The sequence below is a fragment of the Sorex araneus genome, chromosome 3 (genome assembly GCF_027595985.1).
Source record: "Sorex araneus isolate mSorAra2 chromosome 3, mSorAra2.pri, whole genome shotgun sequence".
NCBI classification, from domain to species: domain Eukaryota; kingdom Metazoa; phylum Chordata; class Mammalia; order Eulipotyphla; family Soricidae; genus Sorex; species Sorex araneus.
Genome location: NC_073304.1, coordinates 134,164,975 through 134,190,571, shown reverse-complemented (window position 1 = coordinate 134,190,571; position 25,597 = coordinate 134,164,975). Strand labels below are relative to the sequence as shown.

The following is a 25,597-nucleotide window of genomic DNA, read 5'->3' as shown; positions in this document are numbered from 1 at the left end:
CTATTTTTTCCCCCCCTCGTCCCGCGCCACCGAGATCACGCCTGTTTAGTAATCACCACGCTGCCTGACAAAGGGAAAACAAACCAAAAGAGATGGTTATTTCTCGTCATCAGCCGGCGTGGGGCTCTGGCTTAGTTGATAGTCTGGTAGAATGTTTGCAAGCAGTTTCTGGAACCAAAAGTAATACGCTGGTATCGGCCCCGGCTCAAGATTCCACCAGCGTCCCGCTGTTCCAAGTACATAATAATTTATTCCCTTGTATCCGATTCCCACGCCACCAGGTCCGTGTCAGCTTAATGGACATCATACTATGGTTAACGCCACGCCGAGTTTCTTCCCGAGAAAGAAGGATATTTCTTCTCAGCCGGCGTGGGGATATGGCTTAGTTCAGTCTATAGAGATGGCTACCACTTTGGTGGCCTTCAATATTTCAGCAAAAGACTTACTATTCTTGTTAGGATTTCCCACCAAAGTCCGACCCGTTAAAAGGGAACCATTTCATATTGGTGCTGATTAAATGACAATAGGTTGCGCGGCCATGGCAGCAGCCTCGCGGCTTTGAATTTCTGTATAAAGTCCAGGGAAAGTGCAGCCAGAAATTACACATCGCTACAAACTTTAACCCTATTATGGTCCCCCCAAAGTCCAACCCATTACAAAGGAACCATTTCATATTGCTGATGATTAGATGGCATTAGGCTGCCGCGGCCGCGCGGTTTTGGGTTTCTATATAAAGTCCAGGGAAAATTCTGCCTAAAATTCTATCACTGCAATCTTTTACCCTTTAACAAAAAACTTAGTACTATTGTTTGGAGTTTCCCCCCACGTTAAGCCCTGCCAAAAAGGAACATTTACACGTTGCTGACAATCAAGAGATATTAGGTCGGTTTTGGATTTCTATATGAAGTCCAGGGAAAATTCTTTTGGTAATTGCATCACTCGCTGGCAGCGCCTGGGCCAGAAGCTCCCAGCACACAGTTTGGAGGCATTTTGGGGGCGCTGCTCGTGTCCAAAGTGGTTCAGTTGCCTCCGGGGTCGATCTCGCGCGGGGCCGCAAAGGCATATTCTTGTTTTTCAAAGAATCTTTTTAATATCTAAAAAGAAGTTTTTACTTTTATGGAGTCCTAGAAATCCAATGCATTTAAAGTATCAGCCCCTGCAGTTTATACAGTAGATGAACTATTTAAATGTTTAAAGAGGAATACAAGTGTTAGGTTTTCAGTTTGTTGTTTGCTAAGTTGGAATTTTTTTTTTTAAGTTGGAGTTTCAGTAGTTGACTTAAAAATCAGTTTCCCTGAAAGCCAATAATAAATCAAAACCCCCAAAAGTAGAAAAAGGATTCATCTGCTTTTTTCTCTTAATTTATACTAAGGAAGCAATATTATTTTATAGACCTTTACTTTTAGTTTATAATATAATGGAACCATTTGTTAATCTAAGTTATGCCTAGATGTAATACTATCAAAAATGTTTTTTTAAAAATGTGTGCTTTCTAGAAGAATAAATACAAATGGCCAGAAGTCACATGAAAAAATGCCTTATACCAATAATCATCAGGGAGATGCAAATAAAACAATAATGAGATACTGTTTCACACTACAAGATTGGCACACATCAAACAGAACAAGAGCAACCAGTGCTGGCATGGAAATGGGGAGAAAGGTACTCTTATTCATTGTTGGTGGGAATGTCAGCTTCCAAAAGGTCCAGTCCTTTTGGAAAACAATATGGACATTCCTCAAAAAAACTAGAAATTGAGCTTTCATACGACCCAGCAATACCACTTCTGGGAATAAACCCCATGACCCCCAAAACACACTGCAGAAGAGCCACCTGCACTTTTATGTTCATTACAACACTATTCACAAGAGCCAGAATCTGGAGCCAACCAGAGTGGCCAAGAATAGATGACTGTATAAAGAAACTATGGTACATTCACACAGTGGAATACTATGTAGCCACCAGAAAAAAGCAAAGTTGTGAAATTTGCTTATAAATGGATGGACATGGAGAGTATCATACTGAGACTGAGTGAGATGAGTCAGAAGTACAGACATAGAAGCATTGCACTCATTTGTGGGATATAAAAAAGATGTATGAGACTAATATTCAAAGGACAAAAAAATGGTGCAGGAATACTGGCCCATGGTTGGAAGCTAGTTACAAGTGATGGAGGGGGGAGGGCAGTTAGGATAGAGAAGTTCACTATGACTGATAGCTGGAAATGATTACTCTGGACAAGAACTGAGTGTTGAAAGTGTTGAAAGGTAAAGGGATAAACACGATAACCTTTCAGTACCTGCATTGCAAACCATAATGCCCAAAAGGAGAGGGGAGAGGGGAGAGGGGAGAGAGGAGGACAGTGGAGGAGAAGGGAGAAGGGGGAGGGGAGAGGGGAGGAGAGACTGGCCATGTTGTTGGTGGGAAATGTAGGCTGGTGAAGGGAAGGGTGTTGGAACATTGTATGACTGCAACCAATGCAACTTTGTAAACCTGTGGACAACTTTGTAACTGTGTATCTCACAGTGATTCAATTAAAAAAGGTGCTTTTATCTAAGGGTTCTGAAATAACAATGTGACTTAGAGTCACTGATTTTTATAACAATGTAGTAACTGGGAGGATAAATTATTAGGTTGATATTCAATTGCCAATTACCTTTTTACAATATACATTGTCAGACTATTTAAAGCAAATTGAATTTGCATAATTTCAACAGCTATTTTAAATTGTTCTATGATGAGTGAAGCTGTTTCACTTAATACATTTCTTGCATGTTGAAGTTAGTAGCTAGATATTATTCATTGTTTTATTTAAAAAATATTAACTGGGCTATACCAGAAGTTATCTTTGCATCATTTTTTTTTTCTTTTTGGGTCACACCAGGCAATGCACAGGGGTTACTCCTGGCTCTGCACTCAGGAATTACTCCTGGCGATCCTTGGGGGACCATATGGGACGCTTGGGATTCAAACCTGGGTTGGCCTCGTGCAAGGCAAACGCCCAATCAGCTGTGCTATTGCTCCAGCCCCTCCTTGCATCATTTTATTTTATTTATTTTATTTAAAAAAAAATTTTATTATATCACCATGTGGAAAGTTACAAAGTTTTCAAGTTTATGTCTCAGTTATACAATATTCAAACACCATCCCTTCACCAGTGCCCATATTCCATCACCAAAATCCTCAGTATACCCCCTTCCCCTGCCCCCACCCCCAACTGTATAACTGATGAATTTCACTTCATTTTCTCTCTACCTTGATTACATTCCATATTGCAAAACAAAACTCATTATTGTTGTTGGAGTTTCCCCCCAAGGAAGACAGCCCTACTAAGGAAGCATTTGATAATTGGTTTGCCATTAAAAGATTGTATGTTTTCAGTTTTTAGAAAAGGTCTCGCGGTTCGGATGTGTTCCAGTCCCGCAACCCGGAGCTGTGTTAGTTGCTGCTCAGTGTCGCCAGGGCTCCATCGGGAGAAGGTGTACCAGCTGTACCTCCTCCATCTGGATTCCTGGTGTTGTTGGCCCGGATTTGGGTCCGGAGCATTTCTCTGGCCGCGTTGCTCACCAGACTGCTTGGCCTCTTCTCTGTTGATTGTGGCAAGATGGCGCCCCTTGCATCATTTTAAACATAAATTATACACTTACATTATTTGAAACAAGTTTCAAAATTTTGTTTTGAAGTATGGAATGAAGGATCAGTTTCCTTTTTCTCTTTTGATTTTTGAGTCCTACCTTTTGGAGCTCTTCCTGACTGTATGCTTGGGGATTGCTCTTAGTAGTGCTTAGAGCACCATGCAGTTCTAGGGATCAAACGCAGGCCTCCCGCTTGCAAAGCAGGTACTCAGCCACTTGAGCTTTTTTATTTCCCTAAAGAGCAATTTTTATTAACTCTGAATGTCACTGACACTTTAAGTCTTTGGAAAATTAATGGTATACTTGAAAACTTGTGGTTTTTCAATGAATAATCTTCCTTGATTTCACAGGCAATTGAAAAGCTACAGGCTGGTGCTCTCGCGACAGATGCTGTGACTGCAGCTTTGGTGGAGCTTGAGGTATTTCTTTTCTTTGTTTATGCTATAATTTAATTTTTTTTCATTTGTGTTCACTATTCTTTAATGATATGAACTGGTTGAGTTAACCATCAGTTATATGACCCATGTGAACAAACTTATGCAGAGGGCAATAGGCTGTTAGGTCGTTATCACTGTAAACTCTGAGCAATATAAAATTGCTTTATTTATCTTCCCTCAATTGTTTCATGAGATTGGTGGATACAAATATTCCTGGTGATTGGAAACCTACATTTTCCCAGTATTCTTGAAGTTGTCACTTCCCCCAAAGTAATACATTTTCCTAACAGATATGTTTCCTGGAGCTGTGCTCTGTGAAATGCACCTGTCCAGTGTGACTAGGTTGGCCTACAATTGGCTGCAGACATTGAAAAATTCACAGGAAAGATTGTTCACCGTAATTCTTTGTACTCCAGAGTGAAGATCTCTGGGTCCTTTCAGTCAAGAACCTTGAGGATGTGTTTGGAGGTTATTGACGCCTTGAGACTTTTGGTGCACAAAATTAAAGAAGATGGGTTTATATTAGTCAGATTAAAGGACATTTGTATTTGTGTGTATGAAGCAAGATTTTTTTTTTTAAATATGTTTAGAAAGATGTGAGGGGAGAAAAAGAGAGAAGTACATGTTCAAGAGAGAACACAGATGTAAAAAACTAAAGCATGCCGACGGGTGTGTGCACTCGCAGGCTCTCCGGGCAGCTCTGTCTCACCGCCCACTTTCCGTGCTCTGGAACCGCTGTGTGTGGCTGTCGGTCAAGGGCAGGCGACAGAAGGAAGAAGGCCAAACTGGTTGCTCAATCAGTTTATTTCATTCTCTCTTCTCTGCTTCTGTCCTGGCTCTGGATCTCTCTGGATCTCTGGATCTGGCCCCCCAACCCACTCTTACAGCCTAGTTAAATCCCCCTAGCGTGAGGGGGTTGGGGCGTACGCATAGGTGTGGTCACAATCAATAGGGTAAGGTTCCTTTCCCTCAGGGGATGCTTCTCCTAGGACTGATTCTCTTTCAGCAGGAGGATCCACCTAAGGGCGGAGTCCCATGAGTATGTTTCTCCTCTCCTCATCCAGCAAACATATAAGCATTCATAATATTAATCATTTTGTATGGACACAGTAAGAAATGCATTAAAGCTTATAGAATTGCTCTCCTGAGACCATCTCGATCTCAGACTACAGTGCTCAGGCCAGATCAGTCTTTCCTATCCCTAGCAGGGTCCTAGTCTCATCATTACTTTTGGATCATGACAGCATTTGTCTATGAGCAAGCTCTTAACTTAGAGTTAAGAATTAGGCACTTTGGCCAGGCCCATCTCGATGGCCAGGGTAGCACATAACTCACCACTTGCCCTGGATCTGTCCTGTCCCTCGTCGGGACCCTGCTTTTGGGGTGCTAGGAACTGAGGGCAGCTGAGGCTTAAGTGGAGAAACCAGATGCCTGGGAATGAATAATATTCGAAGCCAATTAAGTCCCAAGTTACAAAAGCATAATATTGTCTTCTCGTGTCCATACAAAAAGGACATGGCTCTGAATATATGCAAAAGACTCAAGGAGAAGAGAAAAACAATATTTACAAGTCAACAGAACACTAAGAAAGAAGCTACAAATAAACACAGAGGAATGGGAGCACTGTAATAGGAGTAACCCAATAAACCTAAACTACCTGAGGCTATGTAATCCTACACACAGACTTCTCCAAAGTGGAAATGTGCAAGCGAAGAAATGCAGAGACAACTGAGATGCTTGTGCAAGGAGGACATGGACTTGAAGAACAAGCATATTTCGAAACAGGCCAGTAGATGACTGGCTGAGATGACTGCTTGGGGAATCCCGACATGAGGCTAACAAAGGTTAGAACTTGAGGGAGGAGATGATAGAATAGAGCTTCCTAAAATTCACTGAATGTGGCTTTTACAGTTATGCTCTGTCATGGCTTCTCCACTCTATTATGCAAACCCTTGCTTTTCTCTGAAAATTACCCAGACGTTTATTAAAAAGACTGGTCATGTCTTTTTTTTTTAATTCTGCTGCTGTTCTGATCATGCATTGTAGATTTAAATCATGTGTTGCCTTCAACTTGATCCTTGTGTTGTCAGGGAAGGTGAACATATATGGTGAGCACCAGTTACATTATAGTTTGATTCTTTTTTGTGGAATAGGGGGTAGCACACCATGAGGTTCAAGGCTTACTCTTGGCTCTGAACTCAGGGATCACTCCTCGCAGGGCTTGTGAAACCATATTGGGTGCCAGGGATCAAATGTGCAAGGCAATTGCCCTACCTGCTCCATTACCTCTTCTTAAGGCATCAGATATGCCCTTTTATTGAGACAATTACATCTTACACTTGCTTAACACCTGCTGTGTGTCCCAGGGCACTTCACAACCATTTGTTGGCTTAGTTTTCTTATTTATATGGGAATAATAATTCCTATTTCTTACATTGTGATGATTAGCTGGTTTTTTTATATGAGAATTTCTTAGAGGAGTATGTGAAAGATAGTAACAAGCCCTAATTGTTAGCAAATATTAGTACTATGAGGTGCTTTAGAAATTATGTATATTATAAAAATATTAATGGCACTAATGATAACTTTTATAATATTATATATTGTGGGTTACAGAAGAAAGCTGATAAAGGAAGAGACTAATGAATATATTTGCCACTCATTTATTCCATTACTCAAGCGTACATACATAAGAAGCTTCATCTAGCTTAATACTGTTAACTGCAAATCATGGTCCTTTGTGTAGAAGATACTATTCTTAGGTTACCAGTGTGTGGTATCAATGTGGGTTTGGGGAATGAAGGTAAATGAGTAGCTGGGGGATATGGTAACTGTGAATACAAAATAAAGTAAACTTTGTTCTTTCATCTCAGAATAATTTTTTCTAGTCAATTTTATATCTTGTGTATTTAATTATAAATTTTCCCCAGATGAATTAACCTACTTTAAAAAGTATTGATCTGGGGCTGGAGCAATAGCACAGTGGGTAGGGCGTTTGCCTTGCACACGGCCGACCCGGGTTCAATTCCCAGCATCCCATATGGTCCCCTGAGCACCGTCAGGAGTAACTCCTGAGTGCAAAGCCAGGAGGTAACCCCTGTGCATTGCCGGGTGTGACCCAAAAAGCAAAAAAAAAAAAAAAGTATTGATCTGTACTTAAAATTTATTGAAAATGCATTTTGTAATAATGAATTATTCATGAGTAAGCAAACTATCACTTTAAATGGTGATCTGAGTTTTTTAAGAGTGTGGCTATATGAAATAGCTTTTATTTATTCTTTTAAATCATTGAAAATTTTCTTTCTGTGTGTATTCTAGGGATCAAATCTAGGGCATCACACATACAAAGTGAGACTCTGACACTGACCTATATGAAGTAGTTTTTAAATGAACTAGATGGCTCTGTGTGCAATGGTAGTACATTAGATTTCTAAACAAATTTGTTTAATTTTTGGGTCACATCTAATAGTTCTCAGGTCTTACTCCTGGATTGGAACTTAGGCATCACTTCTGTTGGGACTTGGGGGACCATATACAGTACCAGGGGTGGAGTTGGGTCAGCTACATGCAAGGGAAGTGCCTTACCCATTGTACTATCTTTCTAGCCCACTTTGTTATTTATTTATTTTTTGGGGTAATGTTATGTAGAATAGCATTGGATAATGTGAGTGAGTTCCCTCTTTTTTACTTAAGTCTTGGTAAGAATTTCAGTTATTAAAAATTATTTTTTATGTAGAGTCTGAAATGTTTCAGTAGTTTAAAGACTCAGCTACATTGTCTGGAAGGATTTTCCTGAATCTTTGTTGTAAGTCATGTTTACACCGACCTCTCCATTCTTAGTTATCTTGTGTGCTTGTGAATCATTGCCTTTCAGGGTAAGACTTTAAAATGGTATTCTGCTCAAGTGTTATAGTAGTTTGAACCAATGGAAAGATATAAGGAAACCAGGATATTATATCCTCTGTGCTAAATAAGTAACAAAACTGTGCCCTTTTAGCCTACTAAAACTTTTAGAGAGTCTGATTTATTCTGTTATATTTAATTTTATAACATCTGTATTTAGTTTGGATCAGTCTTTTTAATAGAGCTAAACCTTATCCTTTTTATTGTATAGATATAGACAATAATACCTTTTGTATTTTGATTTTAGATAAAAAAACTGTACATAAAAATAATGGTCCTTTTAAAACTTGTCTGTTACATTATTTCGTAGAAAGATAAAATTGGTTTGAATTCCTTGAACACTTTATTAACTGTGGACTGAAATATATCCTTTCCTCCGTCCCCCACACCTGTGCTTCGTGGTTCCTTCTGGCATGGGATTCAGGGGTTAAGGACTGAGTCCCGGGGCACCCATATGCAAAGCATACACTTCAAACAAATTTAATGTACTTAACTGGCTGGAAGAGGTGCCTGACTTTATATTTTAATAAGTATGTGCATTTTCATTTGTTTTAAATATTGAAACAGAGATCTTAACTTTACCATAGAGAAGGATGAGGCATGGGGAAAGTGAAGGTACGAAACAGTATCTTTACTGCTGTAAGCAAGCCATATATTTATATCACGTATATTGTGCAGTCACATACACATAGCACTTATGCCAGACCACAAAGACACATACATTTTTCAATTTTTTCTTGGGAACCAATCACCTTGTTGCATTATTCTTGTTCTCCAGACAAATGACAAGTGATATCATTGGAAGGCTTCACTTCTGTGCAGAAGCAGGAGGTATTAAAAAAAAAAGCAGGGGTATTTTTTTTTGCTTCAATTAAGTGGGGTCTGAGTGTATAAGTTACTACTTATTAAACTGATCTGCCCCTCCCTCAGGGCTTCGAGAGGGAAGGTGACCGTATCAGTGTTCTGCTCTTGTAAATGATAATAAGTTTCCAAAGTGCATCTTGTTTATCTTCAAAATGTTGGGGGAAAAGATGGAGCTACTTATAGAACATACTTTAATAATTTATTTTTAAATTGATTTGGTCTCATTGATTCATCAGGTATTTATAGATTTTTACCATAGCTGAAATTATAAGTGATGAGAAAGGGGCTTCTATTTATTGGGTAACACTGATTTTCCTTATATAAAGAAGATAAATGTTGGGAAGCAATTTGATCTGCACTCCTGGGGCTGTAAGTTTATTAGACAGTTGATTTTGTGACTTCTTTTGAAATAATTTTAGTCCAGGTAGTGATTGTGATTGTGGATTTGCATTTGAAAACCGTATTATCTGCATGGCACTTAGGATAGTCCTGGTATGAAGTTTTTAGAGGAGATTACATATAGATCTAGGTGAGTCAGGATGCTACTGCTCAAGTAGGATTAGAATATGTTTCAGGAATTCTGATAGAAGACAAACTAATTATGAAAGAGTTGCTAATGCTCCTTTCACACATTGGTATTTATCTAAGAAAAAGTATAAGACCTGGTTTAAAAGTTATCTAATGAGTGTAAGAAATCACGCAACCCGGAGATTCTTCTGGCACCGATTTATTCAGAGACCTTCTTATGCAAAACGGGAAAGAAGAGGAAGGAGGGATGAACGAGGAGGAATCCCATACCTAGCTAGGCAGCTTCCCTCCTTTTTTACCCCTCGCTGCCTCCTCACGCCCAAGTGTCTGCAGCCGATAGGTTAGTCACTGCTTATGGGTGTGGCAAGACATCCTGTTTCCTTATCAGGAGTTGTTTTCGAAGCACACAGGTGTTGATTACAAAGAACGCTACAAAGCATGGTCCCGTGGAGGCTCTCCACAGTTCCCCCTTTTTGTTTTAGAACAGCAAGTCTGCGTAGCAACCTCGGCCCCCTTGGCCTTACCCGTCATTGGGAGCCCTCTCGCTTGTAGGTCCCTGTCTTAGGTTGGTCCAAGGGTCAGGTGGGGTATAATGCACCCTTTCAAACTCCTCAACTACAGGAGGTCCCCTGCAGTTAAGGGCTCTCAGCTGCATAATACCTTTGCTACATCCAGCTAGACCTGATTGTTCTAAGCGAGATTATTGTTTCAAATTGCAGGCCAAAGTTTAGGGGATTGCTGTGCCTCCAGGGCTGGGATACCTGCAAATATCACGCCTTTGTAAATAGTTGTACTTGCTGCATTTTAAATAGACACCAGGCAAAAACCAAAGCAGCGAGAAGCAATAAGAATAGTACTGCTCCCACCCCCACCCACTCTTTGATAAATGGAGGGGACTTTCTACTCTGGTTTTATCAAGATGGGTAAGGACAGGATTAAAACAGGCCATGTTGTAGCAATGGCCCAGAAAGCTGCTTCTTCAGCTCGTACTGGCACAGGAAACAGGCTGAGCAGGAGCACCAGTTTGCACATCTTGGTCTACTGGAGGCGAGGTCTTCTGTGTCAGGTGTTCAGGAATTCACACTGGTTTTACCCTGTCCTGCGGAAAAACACAAACAAAACTCCTGGCCCAGGTTAACACAGGTTCCTTGAACTATCTTAGTAAGGTTGCCTCGGCAGTCCTAGGTACAGCACAGTTCACGCTTGAAAAAATACTCTAAAGTTACTAGAAGCCTCCACAACCGGGGCTTTTATCTCCATGTCTGTGAACAGAAAAAGTCAGAAGCTCCAAGACGAAAGGATATCCCAGAGATAAACGAGAAGGTGCTCCTGCCAAATCATTCCTTTTTTCTTCAGGAACCTGTGAATTTCAAGGAAAGGGTAGAAGTAAAGTATTAGTAATTCAAAATATGGAGGCCTGGCATTGTCTGATCCACGACCTGAAAAATAAGAGTATAAGGAAAGGTCTTAATGTGACCTCATGAAATGTGTAAGGAGCTAGAGGCCTTTGCTCTAGATTCTCTGACGCTGGCTCCTCTTCTTTCCTTGTGACTTCCAGCTGAAATCAGTTTGGCGATGAATCAGAGCTGGAATTTGAAGGGTTGTGAGACTGTTGGTCTGAGATCCAAATCAGGTGGTTGAATTCTGCTTCTGATGAGACGTAAAGGGATCCAAAGTTTCTTAGTGGGGTTATCATCTGTTGAAACAAAAGCATAGCCTTTTCCTCGAATAAGGGGTTTTCCTGCTACATTCAATTGAGAAAATACCTCCTTTTTGTATTTGATTTAACATTCCATATATCCACTGAAAATGCAGAGGTGGTGGGCTTAAGGCCGCAGTGTTCTATACTGAAAAGGGGTTGTAGTAACTTTATCGGGGCAGGGAATAGGCTGCGCTTCCTGCCGTCCCTGGCTGCAGCGATTATACTGATTGGAGCTCTGAAACTCCACACTGGGGAAAGGGGCTGCAACTGAGAACATCCCCTGATTTTGCGGGGCCTGGGTCTGGCCCCCTTGCAGGTGTGCCGAGTTGGGATCACTCACTGCACCAAAATTAAAGCGACAATCTCTGGCCCAATGATTTCCCCTCTTACACCGGGGACAGGGCCCGGGAGGTGCAAGTCTGGCTCTGCAGTCTCTGGCCCAGTGGTTTCCCTTCTTACACCTGGGACAGGGCCCAGGACGTGCTCTCCTAGCACGGCTTGGGGGCGCATTGCAATCTCTACGAAAGTGGCCTGGTTTTCCACAATTAAAACATCTTTTCTGAGCTTGTCTCTGTAAGGCATAGACCTGCACCTTATGTTTCGCAGAGCCAACATTCCAGCATGCTTCCAAGTACCGAATATGTCTTCCTTCTCCTTAATAGGGCCCAGAATGGCCTGGCAATCCTCATTAGCATTTTCAAAGGCCAATAGTTTAGTCAACAGCTCCTGAGTTGCCTTATCCTTAACCTGCATTTCAATAGCTTTCATCAACCTTCCTATGAAATCTGCATAAGGTTCTGAGGCTCTCTGGAAAATCTTTGTAAAACTTCCCTTAAATTCTGCTTCTGCCTCAACCTTCTCCCATGCACGCAGGGCTGCGTCATGGACATGAGCAAGAACAGCACGAGGCAAGGTGACTTGCCTTTCTGGGTCTCGCCATTTCCCTTTACCAGTTAACATCTCACAAGTCAATTTAATCCCTGAAAAGTTTTGTTCAGCATGGCCTAGGCCTTGAAGCTTTGCCTTGGCCTCATTATAGAGCCACATTCTCCACTCCAAGTACTGAGAACGGCTTAAGCATGTCTTAGCAACCATGTGAAAATCATGAGGTACCCAGTAGGACTTTTTACTCCAGTATGCAAGATACTCCCTACAATATGGAGATGTAGGCCCGTACAAGACACAGGCCCGTTTGAAACGACTGAGAGAATCCATCCTTAACCTGCGATAAGATGGCTGCTGCTTCTTCTCTGCCTGGACTGGGCGATTGGGAGCATGTCCCGAGCGGTCTGGAGGCTGCTTGGCTGAGTCACTCTCGGATTCAGAATCTGAGTAAGTGATAGACTCATAACCCGCATCACTTCCATCTAATGCACTGGACGTGGAGCTATATTCCTCAGTCTGAGAAATATTTATACTATGACAACCTTTTCGAGGCTTAGGTGTGGGAGGACCTGAGGCCGTATTATTCCTAATGTTCTCCACATAAATTGCACTATTCAAAAACAGAAGAATAGAATTAACAATCTCCCATGTAGTCCAGAATTCCCCGGGGATCTCAGTCCTTTTCTTAGATGTCTTATAGACATTTTTTCTAACTTGTCTCCATATCTTGCTATCTAGAGTTCCTTCGTCTGGGAACCATGGGTTAATCTCATAAACTACTTTAAGGCAGGACCGGAGTTGGTCTCTGGAAATGTAGAGTTCCGGGTCTCCTATTCTGCGGGAGAGAGACTGAATCAAATTCATAAATGACTTGCCCTCTTCAGTCCGGCTCGAAAAAATATAAAAGATTTTGAGAAGGCCCAGAATCTGCCCCATTTTAGTGGGGGATTGCTGTTCGGATTCTAATCCGCAACACACACACACAAAATCCTGATCTCCCGCTCACCTTCTAGAGTGGGGCGCACCGAACGCTTATTCTTACCTTTAGTTGATAGTTCGGGCCCACCCAGGCACGCCAGCTGTAAGAAATCACGCAACCCGGAGATTCTTCTGGCACCGATTTATTCAGAGACCTTCTTATGCAAAACGGGAAAGAAGAGGAAGGAGGGATGAACGAGGAGGAATCCCATACCTAGCTAGGCAGCTTCCCTCCTTTTTTACCCCTCGCTGCCTCCTCACGCCCAAGTGTCTGCAGCCGATAGGTTAGTCACTGCTTATGGGCGTGGCAAGACATCCTGTTTCCTTATCAGGAGTTGTTTTCGAAGCACACAGGTGTTGATTACAAAGAACGCTACAAAGCATGGTCCCGTGGAGGCTCTCCACAAATGAGAATGATAGTATAGTATGAATAATAGACTTTTTAGGGGTTATTGTGTAGTGCTATGAGAAAATTGATTAATTTTAAAGATTTTGCTTAGATTTAATTTTTTTATTTTTTAGATTTTGGTTCTTTTAAAAAATGGTTGTTAGGTAGTATATTGTGCATTAAAATATTGATAATTACAGCCTTTAAATATCATGTACGGAAAGGCTGAGGTGAAATGGGAATCTCCTTTGTTCAAAAGGTTTTATTGAGTTTGTGCTATTTGAGATGGACCCAACAGTTCTTTCCTTTGTTGTTTGACTCATCCTCTAAGGCTCGTATAATCAGGGGAGATGTAATTTATGATTGAAGCATATGCTTTTGTCCAAATAGTTTTACAAGTTTTTGTACCTGATTGCTACAAACAGTCTGTTATTTGATAATCTCTATATAGTTCACTGTGATGTTTATCATCTTTGGAAGAATTACTTGAAGAAATGATTTCTTACTCAGATGGCTATGAGTTTAGGTTGTGAGAGAAAAAATTAGTTGCTATTATATACTTATTATCCATAATACTGTTACATATTTACCTGTATTTCTACCGCCTGTGTACTCAGAGCCAAGTGTATTTCTTTAAAGTAAGGAGTTCCCAAATGTGATCATGCACTATGGGTCACATACTCCTTCCTTTGGCTCAATACTGCAGCCCTGTGTTGTCTATATGCTTCAAGAGCACAGAAAACACCTAAGGCCTGCCAGTCCTTGGAATGCAAGTAGCCCTGGAGATAGTGTGGCCTGCTGCAGGCATACGTGTATATCTAGAATGGAAGGAAACAGAGAAGGACTAATCTGCTCCTCTGTGGCACCAAACCTGAAGGAAATTCACAAATTCACTTGTGTTTCTCTCTTGGTAAATACTTAACTATACCCTGCTTCCTATACCTCTGCCTGCCTGCTCTCTACCCCTCCCTCCCTCCCTCCCTCCCTCCCTCCCTTCCTTCCTTCCTTCCTTCCTTCCTTCCTTCCTTCCTTCCTTCCTTCCTTCCTTCCTTCCTTCCTTCCTTCCTTCCTTCTCCTCTTTCTCTTTGTTTCTTTCCCTTTTCCCTTTTCTTTTTTTAAATATGGTACTGAGATGCAAGTGCTCCACCACTGAACTACATCCCCATCCACTAGAGTTTATTTTTTTATTTGCAAAAGCATAGGAGCATCTGTTTTATAACCATTTCTGTTTATTTGGGAGAGTGAATAAAGTCAAGGAAATGAACATCTTCTGCACATTTCTCCCCAAGAAGTCATCATTTTTAAGCTGAGGGTGGCTGAGGGCTTCAGTGATCCCTGGACTCTCCCCCACTCTCTCCCATATTGAACATATTGGAAAGACAGCTTGATACATTTAGCTCACATGTACACAAGGCCCATTAATCATAATGTGACTGAAAAGTCTAATTTTAGACTTGCCACACTTGAAAAGTCTCATTTTTCTCTTCCACTGGTACATCTTTTATTTTCTGTAGTGTGGGGAAAGTCCTGTTTTCATGTATGTAAAACAAGGAGTTCTGCCTTTTCCCCTTTGTAACAGTTAAAATGTTTTCATTGCATGAAATTTGAGTTTTGGCTTTAAATACTCTATTTCCCCCCCAACTGAATTATCATTTATTATTCCAATCAGAGAACCTGTTTTGCCTGTTCAGCAGTATTTCCAGTGGTGCTTCAGAATTTCTGTATATTGCAGCTGTATATAGAGTCTTTATGTTTCTCTGCATTTTTTTGTTTTATTTTTTTGAGGTGTACACACACAGTTTACACTTCATGGAGTTGCATCCTGCCAAGTCTCCATGTTCTTCTTGTGAAGAGGCAGAGAAAATCACCTCTCCCAAGAATTTCTACCTTCTGACCAAGGGAAATGTGTCCTGAAGAGCTGTACCCAGACGGGAGGCAACTTGTTTGCTTGTACTGCTGCTAGAGCATTGGTTTAATTAGAAGACAGGCTGTGGGTGGCCATGTGCAGACAAAGAAGCACCAGACAACCCAGTTAGCCTGGGAGAGTCAAAGTAAGTTGCATTCTTTTTAAAACATGTTTTTTGAGTACTGATGCTGATTCATGCCCTTAGTACTAAGTGGCAGCTGTTACTGTTTGTGTTTACACATTAGTACATCTGTTCTTTTTTCTATGACCTTAGACATTAAGTATTTAACACAAAGACCTGCTTAATAGAAAAGCAGTGATTTTTTTCCTCATATATATATATATACATATATATATACAAGAATAAAAGAAAACAAAAACAATGATTTTATTCTAGATTTATTTTACATTACATCAAAACTGTTTGATAGCACTAGGAACTCTTGCCAATTTTTTGATGAGCTATGTGGCCCTTATCTGTCAGATGTATTCATCATGATGAATCTGGTAGAAGATGAGGTCCAAGAAGATGAGACTTAGCAGTTCCTGAGGAGTATGCAACATTAACTCTGAGCCCTTTTTTTGCTCTCCAAGTTGTTATTTTCTTCCAGCTTAGAACTCATCTTTGAGCCAGTTAGAGCTACATTTTGTAGTGTGGTAGAATAGGTGATAATTTTGTGTTTTGTTTTTGTGACAGCAATTAAAAATTTTGTGAGTGCAAAATTTTTCTTTATTATATGTTAATAGAGATATTACATGAAACATATTTGATCAAATTCATCAGCTCTGGATATATAGTGTTGATTATTGAATCTTTGTGTGTGTTTGTGTGTGTGTATGTGTGGTGGGGGTGGTGTATTTATGTATGTGTGTATGTGTTTGGTCTATATCATTTGTATATCAATTTTGTAATCTAACATCTGCTGTTTTTTGTTGTTACTTTTGGTAATGAAGAAGCTAGGCAAAGGTATTTTTGTGTTCACCAAAATCACAGGTTGCTATCGCAGTGATCAATCTAAAAGACTGCCTTTTGATTTTAAGTTTTTGTTTATCTCTCAAACCCAAGCATTTATGCAGAATCTGGAAAAGAATGAGGAAGAAACTTAAATTACATAATTTTTAAGAATCTCATCAAGATTGTATCTGAAATCCTTCTCTAAAGTAAAACAAAGCATTGTTTAATTTTTTAAATCATACAATTAAATTGAATTTATGCATGTAGATGTAAATTAGACCAATGAAGCAATGCATCTCAATACAGCAAAGCAAACATTTAAAATTGAATCTTGGCATTCCAGTCCACGGAAGTTGTTTGGCTATTCCCATCGCCAAGGTATTTTACTGGCAGTCATTCTCACTCAGGGTCTGCTTCCTGTGTGGTATATATATTTTCTGATAGTTCATGATGTGCTCATACTGTAACATAGGATGAGCTATGTTAAGCGTTAAGCACTGTAACACTTAATAGGCTCAGAAAATCCATAGTGAGACACTTTCTTAGGTTTTTCTTCTTTCTCTCTGTGTGTAGAGGTTAATGTTTTCTACTTGGTTCTAAGTCTTTTTAGTCAACAGAGGCTTTGTTATATATTATATGTCAGTAAAAAGTTAGTAAAGCCTTCCGCCCACCCTTCCAAGGATGCCCTTACCTCACATTTAATAGAAGGGTGGTTCAAATTATAATTTTGTTGTGTTAGGTTGTTTTCAGCAATACTTTCCTATTATTTGTAAACATTGTTAAAAGGTGTAATTATTTTGGCTGAAGAGGAGGACGAGCCTCACACATGCGGGAGCCAGCAGAGGAACCCAGGTGTGCGGGACCTGGGGCCGAGATCTCCAAGGCTGATTGGATTGGGACTGGGCCTCTTCTACCCAGATCCCCAGTTTTCCAGTAGCTAGGCAGTCACACCCAGAGACTGCCCCTGGCGCCTTGTAATCCCATCAGTGGCCAACGTCCAGAGACTATAAAACCAAGCTCCCGGATGCTTGGTTTAATATAATAGCCTCGGTTTAATAGCCTAGTTCTCCCTCTTGGAGAACCTGACAAGCTACCGAGAATCTATTGCCCACTTGGGAGAGCCTGACAAGCTCCCCGTGGTGTATTCATATCCAAAATGCAGTAACAGATACATACATACCTCTTGGAGAGCCCGGCAAGCTACCGAGAGTGTCCCACCTGCACGGCAGAGCCTGGCAAGCTACTCGTGGCATATTCGATATGCCAAAAACAGAAATGATAGGTCTCATTCCCCTGACCCTGTAAGAGCCTCCAGTTGTTGGGAAAGACGAGTAAGGAGAGCCTGCTAAAATCTCGGGGCTCAGTGTAATAGAGACGTTACTGGTGCCTGCTTGTGTAAATTGACGAACAGCGGGATGACAGTGACAGTGACGAGGAGGATAAATGGATGCCCAATTTTTCTTTACTAGACAAATAGCTCCGTTTGTCTTTTCTGTTGTAGTTCATTTGGAAAGAACAATTTCAGGTACTGTGTGTGCTAACCTCTTCCTGGACATAACAAAGAATCCAACTAAAATAAAGCTTAAAACTATTTCAGATGTGCGCTTCTATTGAAGCCAATATATATATTTTTAGAGGTTTGTGGTATGCTTGACAAGTAATTCTTTGTACTGAAGCTCTGTGACTTTGAATTAAAAAAAAACATGAAAATAAACTGTGGTGATGTTATTTTTCTGCATAGTTATATTATGTGTTTAATAGCAAATTTGATAAACTAATATTAGAAGGTGAATACAGACATGTAGTGCTATTGTATTTTATTTTTTTTCCCTCTCTATTCTTTTTAATGAGATCACACTTTCTGCTACATCAGAAATAATGTGATGTAGATATTTCTCAGCTAATGCATTGAAAGTCATGATAATTTGTTATTTGCTGTTAGTTGAATATACTAATCTCTTCCTGTAGTGTTTTATAAGGATTACCCCCCTTAATTTACTGTTATTGAGGTTATAGTAATGCTAATGTTTATGCTTTTGGTGAAAAAAATTACTGTATTTCTACCAACTCCAAAGTGTCAGACATTAGGGTCCTTATGTTACTACTTCTTATTTTTATTAAATAAAAATTTCAAAAAAATTCAATAAAATATTTTAGAGAAATGAATGGTCCATATTTTTTGGACAGAGTATTAATATAAGATCAGCAAATTTTAATGAGCAAATATTGACATAGTTATATTGAAAGATTTTGGATGCAGCAAGAAGATCATAGAATGTTATAGTTTCTAATGCCTGTGCTGTCCTTTGTTTTTTAAAAAGCAAAGTATGTTGTCTTTTGTATAATTGAACAGTTAGAAAAATAAACTGTAAAAGATATTAAAACTGGATTTTCAGTATGCTATATTTGACTTAAGTGGTTGCAGAGTGTGATGCAAACAAATGTTCTCTCAACTTACATTCAGGATAGCTAAAATATTACTTTAACACATGTTAAAAGTAGAGCACTGTAACTATTTGGCTAGATATAATTCCGGGCTGTCTAAGTTGAGTAATTTCCTCAGGCATTCCAACTTTGATCAACCACAGCAAGAACTTTTAGCATGTCTGTAAAGCAGCCAGTGCATCTGTAAATATGTCCCGAGGTAGAGAGAACAAGAAAATGCCAAAAATGAAAGAATACTTTGTGTCCTTAAGGAGCAGTTGCAGAATGAAAATGGAAAGCTTTTTGTTTCTCTAGGAACTCTTTTTAGATAATTGAGCCTCTGATGTCCAAGTATACCCTGTGGTTCTATTTTAATGAATGAAAAATAACTTTATTTGGATCCATTAAAGTGTTTCTGGCTAATTCTACTGAAATTTATTGGATAAATTTCAGCAATTCTTAAACTTTTCTGTTTTTATTAATTTACTATTAATTCACTAAAAATGGAAACATCAGTAATATATATCTCAATAAAGCAGGTCCTAGTTGGTTGTAATTGACTAGTATTTGGACAGAAATATTCTTCCCTCTTTGGGGCTGGAGTGATAGTATAGCTGGTAGGATATCTGCTTTGCATGCTGCCTACCTAGCTTTGATCCCCAGTATCCCAGATGGCAGAACTAGGATTAAGTCCTCAGCTCAGACTGGAGTACTTCTCTCCCTTGCCCCCCCACTCCACTCCCTGCCCAAAAGAGAGGAGGCATTTGCTACCACTGAGCTTTGTCCCCAAGCCCTTATCCAGAGAACTTTTAAAGCTTTGCTGAATTACTACATGTAAACGGAACAATATATCGACCTAGCTATGTTCTTTTTACTTTTTTTTGTTTGTTTTATGATAACCCCCAAAGAGTTCTTTTTTTTTTTAAAATTTTATTGAATCACTGTGAGATTGTTACAAGCTTTCACACAGTGATCAAACACACATCCCTCCACCAGTGCACATTCCCCACCACCAGTATCCTCGGTATACTCCCCCCCACCCCCTTTCACATCCTCCCCCTGCCTCCATGGCAGACAGTATTTCCCATACTCTCTCTCTACTTTTGGGCATTATGGCTAGCAACACAGACACTGAGAGGTCATCATGTTTGGTCCGTTACCTACTTTCAGCACACATCTCCCATCCCAGCTGATTCCTCCAGCCATCATTTTCTTAGTGATCCCTTCTCTATTCCATCTTCCTTCTCCCTTCCACTCATAAAGCAGTCTTCCAGCTATGGAGCAATCCCCCCTGACCCTTGTATCTACTGTCCTTGGGCGTCAGCCTCATGTGATATTATTCTATACTCCACAAATGAGTGCAGTCCTTGTATGTCTGTCCCTCTCTTTATGACTCATTTCACTTAACATGATACTCTCTATGTTTATCCATTTATAAGCAAATTTCATGACTTCATTTCCTAACAGCTGCATAGTATTTCATTGTGTAGATGTACCAAAGTTTCTTTAACCAGTCATCTGTTCTAGGGCACTTGGGTTGTTTCCAGATTTTGGCTATTGTGAACAGTGCTGTTATGAACATACAGGTACAGATGTCATTTCTACTGTGCTTTTATGCATCCTCGGGTTATATTCCCAAAAGTGGTAAAACCCCCAATTAGTTCTAGATGTGAAAATTCCTCCTTTTGGGTCAAAGTTGTACCAGTTATTTGGGAGGAATCCATAATCCCATCATTTTCCATCTTGTAGCTCTAGATTTTCATATTCTCCAGTTAGTCATCATTGGGAGCAAGATTAAATAAAATTGCTAGCAAATAATACATTTATCAATTTCATCGATTTTTTTTCAGAAATAAAAATCTTTTTATTTTTTTCCAGAACTAGGCAAAGAGCAATGTAATTGATGCATATCCCTTAAGCTCAAACTTTGTACCCTAAAAGGAGGTGCAGAGAATTGCAAAAGGGCAAGTTGGGTAGGAAGATAAAAGTGTAAAACAATTGATAACCTAGTTGTTTTGTACAGAGATGGAGACTTGAGTGAATTTCTGAGTTGGTTATCTTGTTGCTCTTCGTTTTCTCAGTAAACATTGGTTTTCTTAGTGCTTTGGCTTCTTCAACATTTAGTACTTACTTAATTTTCTGTATAGGTTTCTTTGATCTTGAAATCATCAAACTTCATACTCAGAACATACCCAGCTTCTTATAAAGACTGGGAGGGTAGCCAGAGACAATACAGGAAGTGAAGTGCTTGCCTTATATGCAGCTGATTACAGTTTAATCCTGAGCATTTTATCTGGTCCCCTGAGCACCACCAGGCATCACTTCTGAACATAGAGCTAGGAGTTACCACTGAGCACTGCTTGGGTGTGGCCCCCGAGTCAAAAAGCGCACACCTATTCCAAACCACGTGGATCTTGGAAATAATTTATAGGTTGTTACTATTCTTTGTGTGATTACATCTTTATTTTTTCACATTACTTGAACACTGCTATTCCCCCACATATGTGACTGCATTTTTAAAATTAATTCCTCTAAACTACTAGCTTCAGAGAGAATACTTTGTTCTCTCAACAACATTTCATAATGGTAGATCACCATTAGATAAAGTTGTAGGTAAAGTTGTCACTACCAAGTTCAAAGGAGCTTTGGTGAAGATACATATTATTGTTCTTATAGATTCTGGATGGAAAACTCATATGATCAATTTCTAGAAGCCTGTAGCACTGTAGCACTGTCATCCTATTGTTCATCAATTTGCTCGAGCTGGCACCAGTAACGTCTCCATTGTGAGATTTGTTGTTACTGTTTTTGGCATTATCAAATATGCATGGGTCGCTTGCCAGGCTCTGCCATGCAGGTGAGATGCTCTCGGAAACTTGTCAGGCTCTCCGAGAGGGACGGAGTAATTGAACCCGGGTCGGCCACATGCAAGGCAAATGCCCTACCTGCTGTGCTATTGCTCCAGTCCTTCTAGGAGCCTAGAGATACAAATTTTAATTGCTCTAATTAGAATATTGACCAGTAACCTGGATCACCTTAGTATAGGTAGATTGACATGTGGGTTTTAGATTAATGCAGGTTACATTACCTTTTTTGTGTATGGGCCACATTCAGTGGTACTCAGGGCTTACTCCTGGCATTGTGCTCAGGGATACTCTTGGTAGGTTGGGAGTTACAATGTGTTATGCTGGGGATTGATCCCAGATTGGTCACTGCTTGCAACACAAGTACCCTGCCTGCTGTACTATCTCTCTAGTCCCAAATGACTAATTTATTAATTGTTTTTCTTTAATTTGAAGGAAATGAGGATATTTAGTATTTTAAGTAATAAACTTAGTATGACAATAAAAATCACTATTTGCCCTTAAAAACTCATGTGTTAAAGACCTAGTTTGATTGAAATCTGTATTTTGTAGAAAACTGAAGACTTATCAAAGCTCAGACTTTGTGTTCAAAGAACTAATATACTTTTACAATGTAACATAGGCCAGAGTTTGCAAAAAGTATGTATGTCAGTTGGCCCATAAGCTAATTCTTAAAAATGGAAATTTTTTCCTAAGTGTTGCCAACATTCAGAAACCAGGATACTAATAAAAATCTGGTTTCCTAACATCTCTTGAGAAAAATGAAATCTGGCAACATGTGTAATGTGTCCTCTCTGGGTTGCAGTCTGCCCTTTTTGAATATAGAAAACTGTAACTAAGACTATATTTCAATTTAAGGTCCAGCTGAAAGTAAGACTTGGATAGAGATGCAAACTTTTGACTTATTGTAAGGGTTAAGAAAGATGCATTGATAGCTTAATTGGCATTTACTTTAGTGGTTGTAAATTGTTGCAACAGGGATTTCAACTGGAATAAGCTTTTGATTTATTTTATAAAATTGGACTTGGACTTAAGTATTAACTTAGTATTTGGAAATGAACTTCAAATCAAACTAAAGACTTTTCAAAAAACTTCTCATTGAAGCAATTTGAATGGGAACCAAAGTATATCACTCCAGAAAGTTTTGCGTTGGAGTTGAAGCAAATCAAAATACTCTGTGACCCAACTAAGTTTAAGCTAAATTGTTTATTTACTTCTAGTCCCAGGAGTAAAATGTCATTTTTAGCATTTGTGGTGAGGTATGTACCAGAATGACCAGTAATAGCATATTGAACCAATTTCTAAACTTTTCCTGCAAATCTTTAGAAGGATATTTGGCTTCCTGTGTCATTTATCTAATCTTGATTATACTACTACTTAATGCAGACCATATTGAGAAAGATTACTAATTTGCATAATATTTGTGATTGCATCTGAGATAATTACCTGGAAAACTTTTTTTTTTTTCTTTTTGGGTCACCCTGGCCATGCACAGGGGTTGTTCCTGGCTCTGCGCTCAGGAATTACTCCTGGCGGTGGTACTCAGGGGATCATATGGAATGCTGGGAATCGAACCCGGGTTGGCTGCATGTAAAGCAAATGCCCTACCCACTGTGCTATCGCTCCAGCTCCTACCTGGAAAACTTTTATCAGTCCTTTTACCAGTGACTTAGAGTTTACTAATTTCTGTAGGCCATCTAATTTTTCTTTTTCTCTAGTTAAAACTGAATCCTGACTAGAGTGGTTACTTTTGTTTGTTAGTTTTTTTTGGGCTTCCCAATTAATGCTCTGGGGGCCAAGGGTCCATCATTCTCTGCTAGTATGCCAATGACCAGGTGAACTTTCATAGCTTCACTCAAACCCTCTCTTGCTGCCCCTCAGTCCTGAAGATTGCTTAGCTTTTGTAGCATCTCAGGGCTCATTTTTACTTTCTTATTTTACAATTTTTCCATGTTATTGTTGATCGATGTCTTTAGAAGCCTCTCCAAGATGAAGTTTCTGGAGAAAATTTATGAGTTTTTCAGGGTTGAGGGCCATAGTCCAACTGGATCATAATCACTTGGGATAGCTTATTTAAAAATATTCAGTTTCTCTATTTTAATCCCATATAACTTAAATGAGAATATCAGGACACAGGAATAATATTTTCCCCCTTTTTGTAACTTTATTTAAACACTGGTTTACAAAGTTGTTCATTCATTCTACAGTTGTTCTAATAGGCATTCAGTGTTCCAACACATTTTACCTTCACCATTGTCTTCAGTTTTCTACCCACTGCCCCAAGGCTGCCCCCTTAGCAGGCACATAATAATTTATTTTTTGTTGCTTGTCTCAAAGGTAAATGAAATTATCAAAAGGTAGTTCAGTAAGAGAAGATTTGTTGAAATTGTTATATCTCACAATGATTTTATTCAAGTCATTTACGGTTTACTGAGCTGTTTGTTGCTAGTTGGATCTTCTGTGCTACTGTCTTGGCGTCGTGGGCTTCTATGCTAATTTCCCGTCTAGTTTGCTGTGCTTCTACAGGACTCTCAGGAATTGTGGAATTTGGAGGTGTCACAAGGTTGCATATGCAGCTGCCCAGTCCAGGAGCTCTCGAACTGGGATGATTCTTTGACTTGGCATCACTTGAGATTAGTGAAGCTGGGCCTTGTGTGTGCTGGAGCTGTGGGCTGTGGGTGTGGCAGCTGAGACTTCCACAGGGTGAGGATCCAACCCACCCCCCTCTTGGGAAGGCCTCAAAATTTTCAGCCCAAAGACCAGTATTCCTGGGAGTTTTATTGGCTTGGCATCTTTTCTGAGATTCTCTAAGGGTTTTCTTTCTATTACAGTTAATCTTTTCTTCCAAAACAATCCTGAGAGGCAGGTGGTTCATGAATATTTATTAAAAGTAAACATTCACTTAAGACCTTCAGGATGCAGGCCAGGGCGCTCCCCTGGCCTCCTGCCTTTGAGCAACGAACGGGCTTGCTGGGTTATAATGAAATTTTATTTATGAGTCTTTATAGGAAACTTTTGGAGATAATTATCAAATTCATATGCAGGTATAAGAAATGTATAGAAAACCTTTGTGTCCTTAAAATGAAATGAAACTTTAGAGATAATATAGTGGACAGGGTACTTGCCTTGCATGTGGGTGATCTGCATCTGGTTCCTGGCACCATATATGGTTCCCCGAACCCTGTCAGATGATCCCTGAGCACAGAGCTAAGAGAAAGCTCTGAGCATTACCAGCTTTGGCCCAATACCTCCTTGTCCCCCAAAGCAAAATTGAAACAAATTTTAGTTAATCTTTAAAGACGTTTACATTGCTATTTCAAAATTTATAGTTGAAGTATAATATCCATATGGAAAAGAATTTTATGATGGGGACGGTTCCTTGAAATTTTCAGTGAACATAGCTTGGTATCATCAGTATCAAGATCAGTTCTGCACAAGGCCCCTCATTCCATCATTCCCCAGTGAAGTTCCAGTCACTTCAGGATAATTCCTGTTCTAAATTTGAATCATGATGATGAATTCTCTTCTCTGAATTTTTTTTTGTTTGCTAACTTAGGTGAAATTCATGAAACCACAAATCAGTGATCTTCAACAAAACAATTCAGTGGCATTTTTTTTTTTTGGCCTCTCTTTTAAATTTTTGAAATCTTTATATATTTTTAAAAATTTGTGGTGAACTGCTAATTTCAAGGAATTTCCCATCTTAACCATTTTTTCCATTCTCTCTCTCCCCCCTCTCTTTTATTGTAGTATATCATTGTATTATAACATTAGACAGGTTTAGCTAGGCATCATTGAGAGTCAATAGTATGTGTGCCCTTTCTCCTAAATGAGGTCTTTCTCCCTGTCTATTGTAGCTCCAACACATGCTACAATGTGGAGGGACTTGGAAGATGTTATGCTAAGTGAAACAAAACAATCACAAAAGAACAAGTATTGTTCCAATTACATGACTGCACTCACATCCGCAAAGATAGAAATAGAAAGAAGGTAGCAGGGGTTGGAGAGTGGGGGAGTTACTGTATAATGGGTACAGAGTTTCAGTTTATAAGATGAAAAGTTCTACAGTTGCTTACACAGGAACCTGAATGTAACTAATGTCAGCATGTTTAAACATTCACATGTAGT

The 25,597-nt window shown here is 39.6% G+C and overlaps 1 protein-coding gene across 3 annotated transcripts in view; it reads left to right on the top strand.

Moving 5' to 3' along the window:
* TASP1 (taspase 1) overlaps positions 1-25,597 on the top strand; it is a 299,415-nt gene that overhangs the window by 26,011 nt on the left and 247,807 nt on the right. For all 3 annotated transcript variants that reach the window (XR_008629143.1, XM_004610916.3, XM_055130490.1), the window contains exon 4: positions 3,986-4,054. Coding sequence is in view for 2 of the 3 variants with exons in the window: in XM_004610916.3 (XP_004610973.1) it covers positions 3,986-4,054 (69 nt within the window). In the remaining variant the exon portion in view is untranslated. The remainder of the gene's footprint in view (positions 1-3,985; positions 4,055-25,597) is intronic.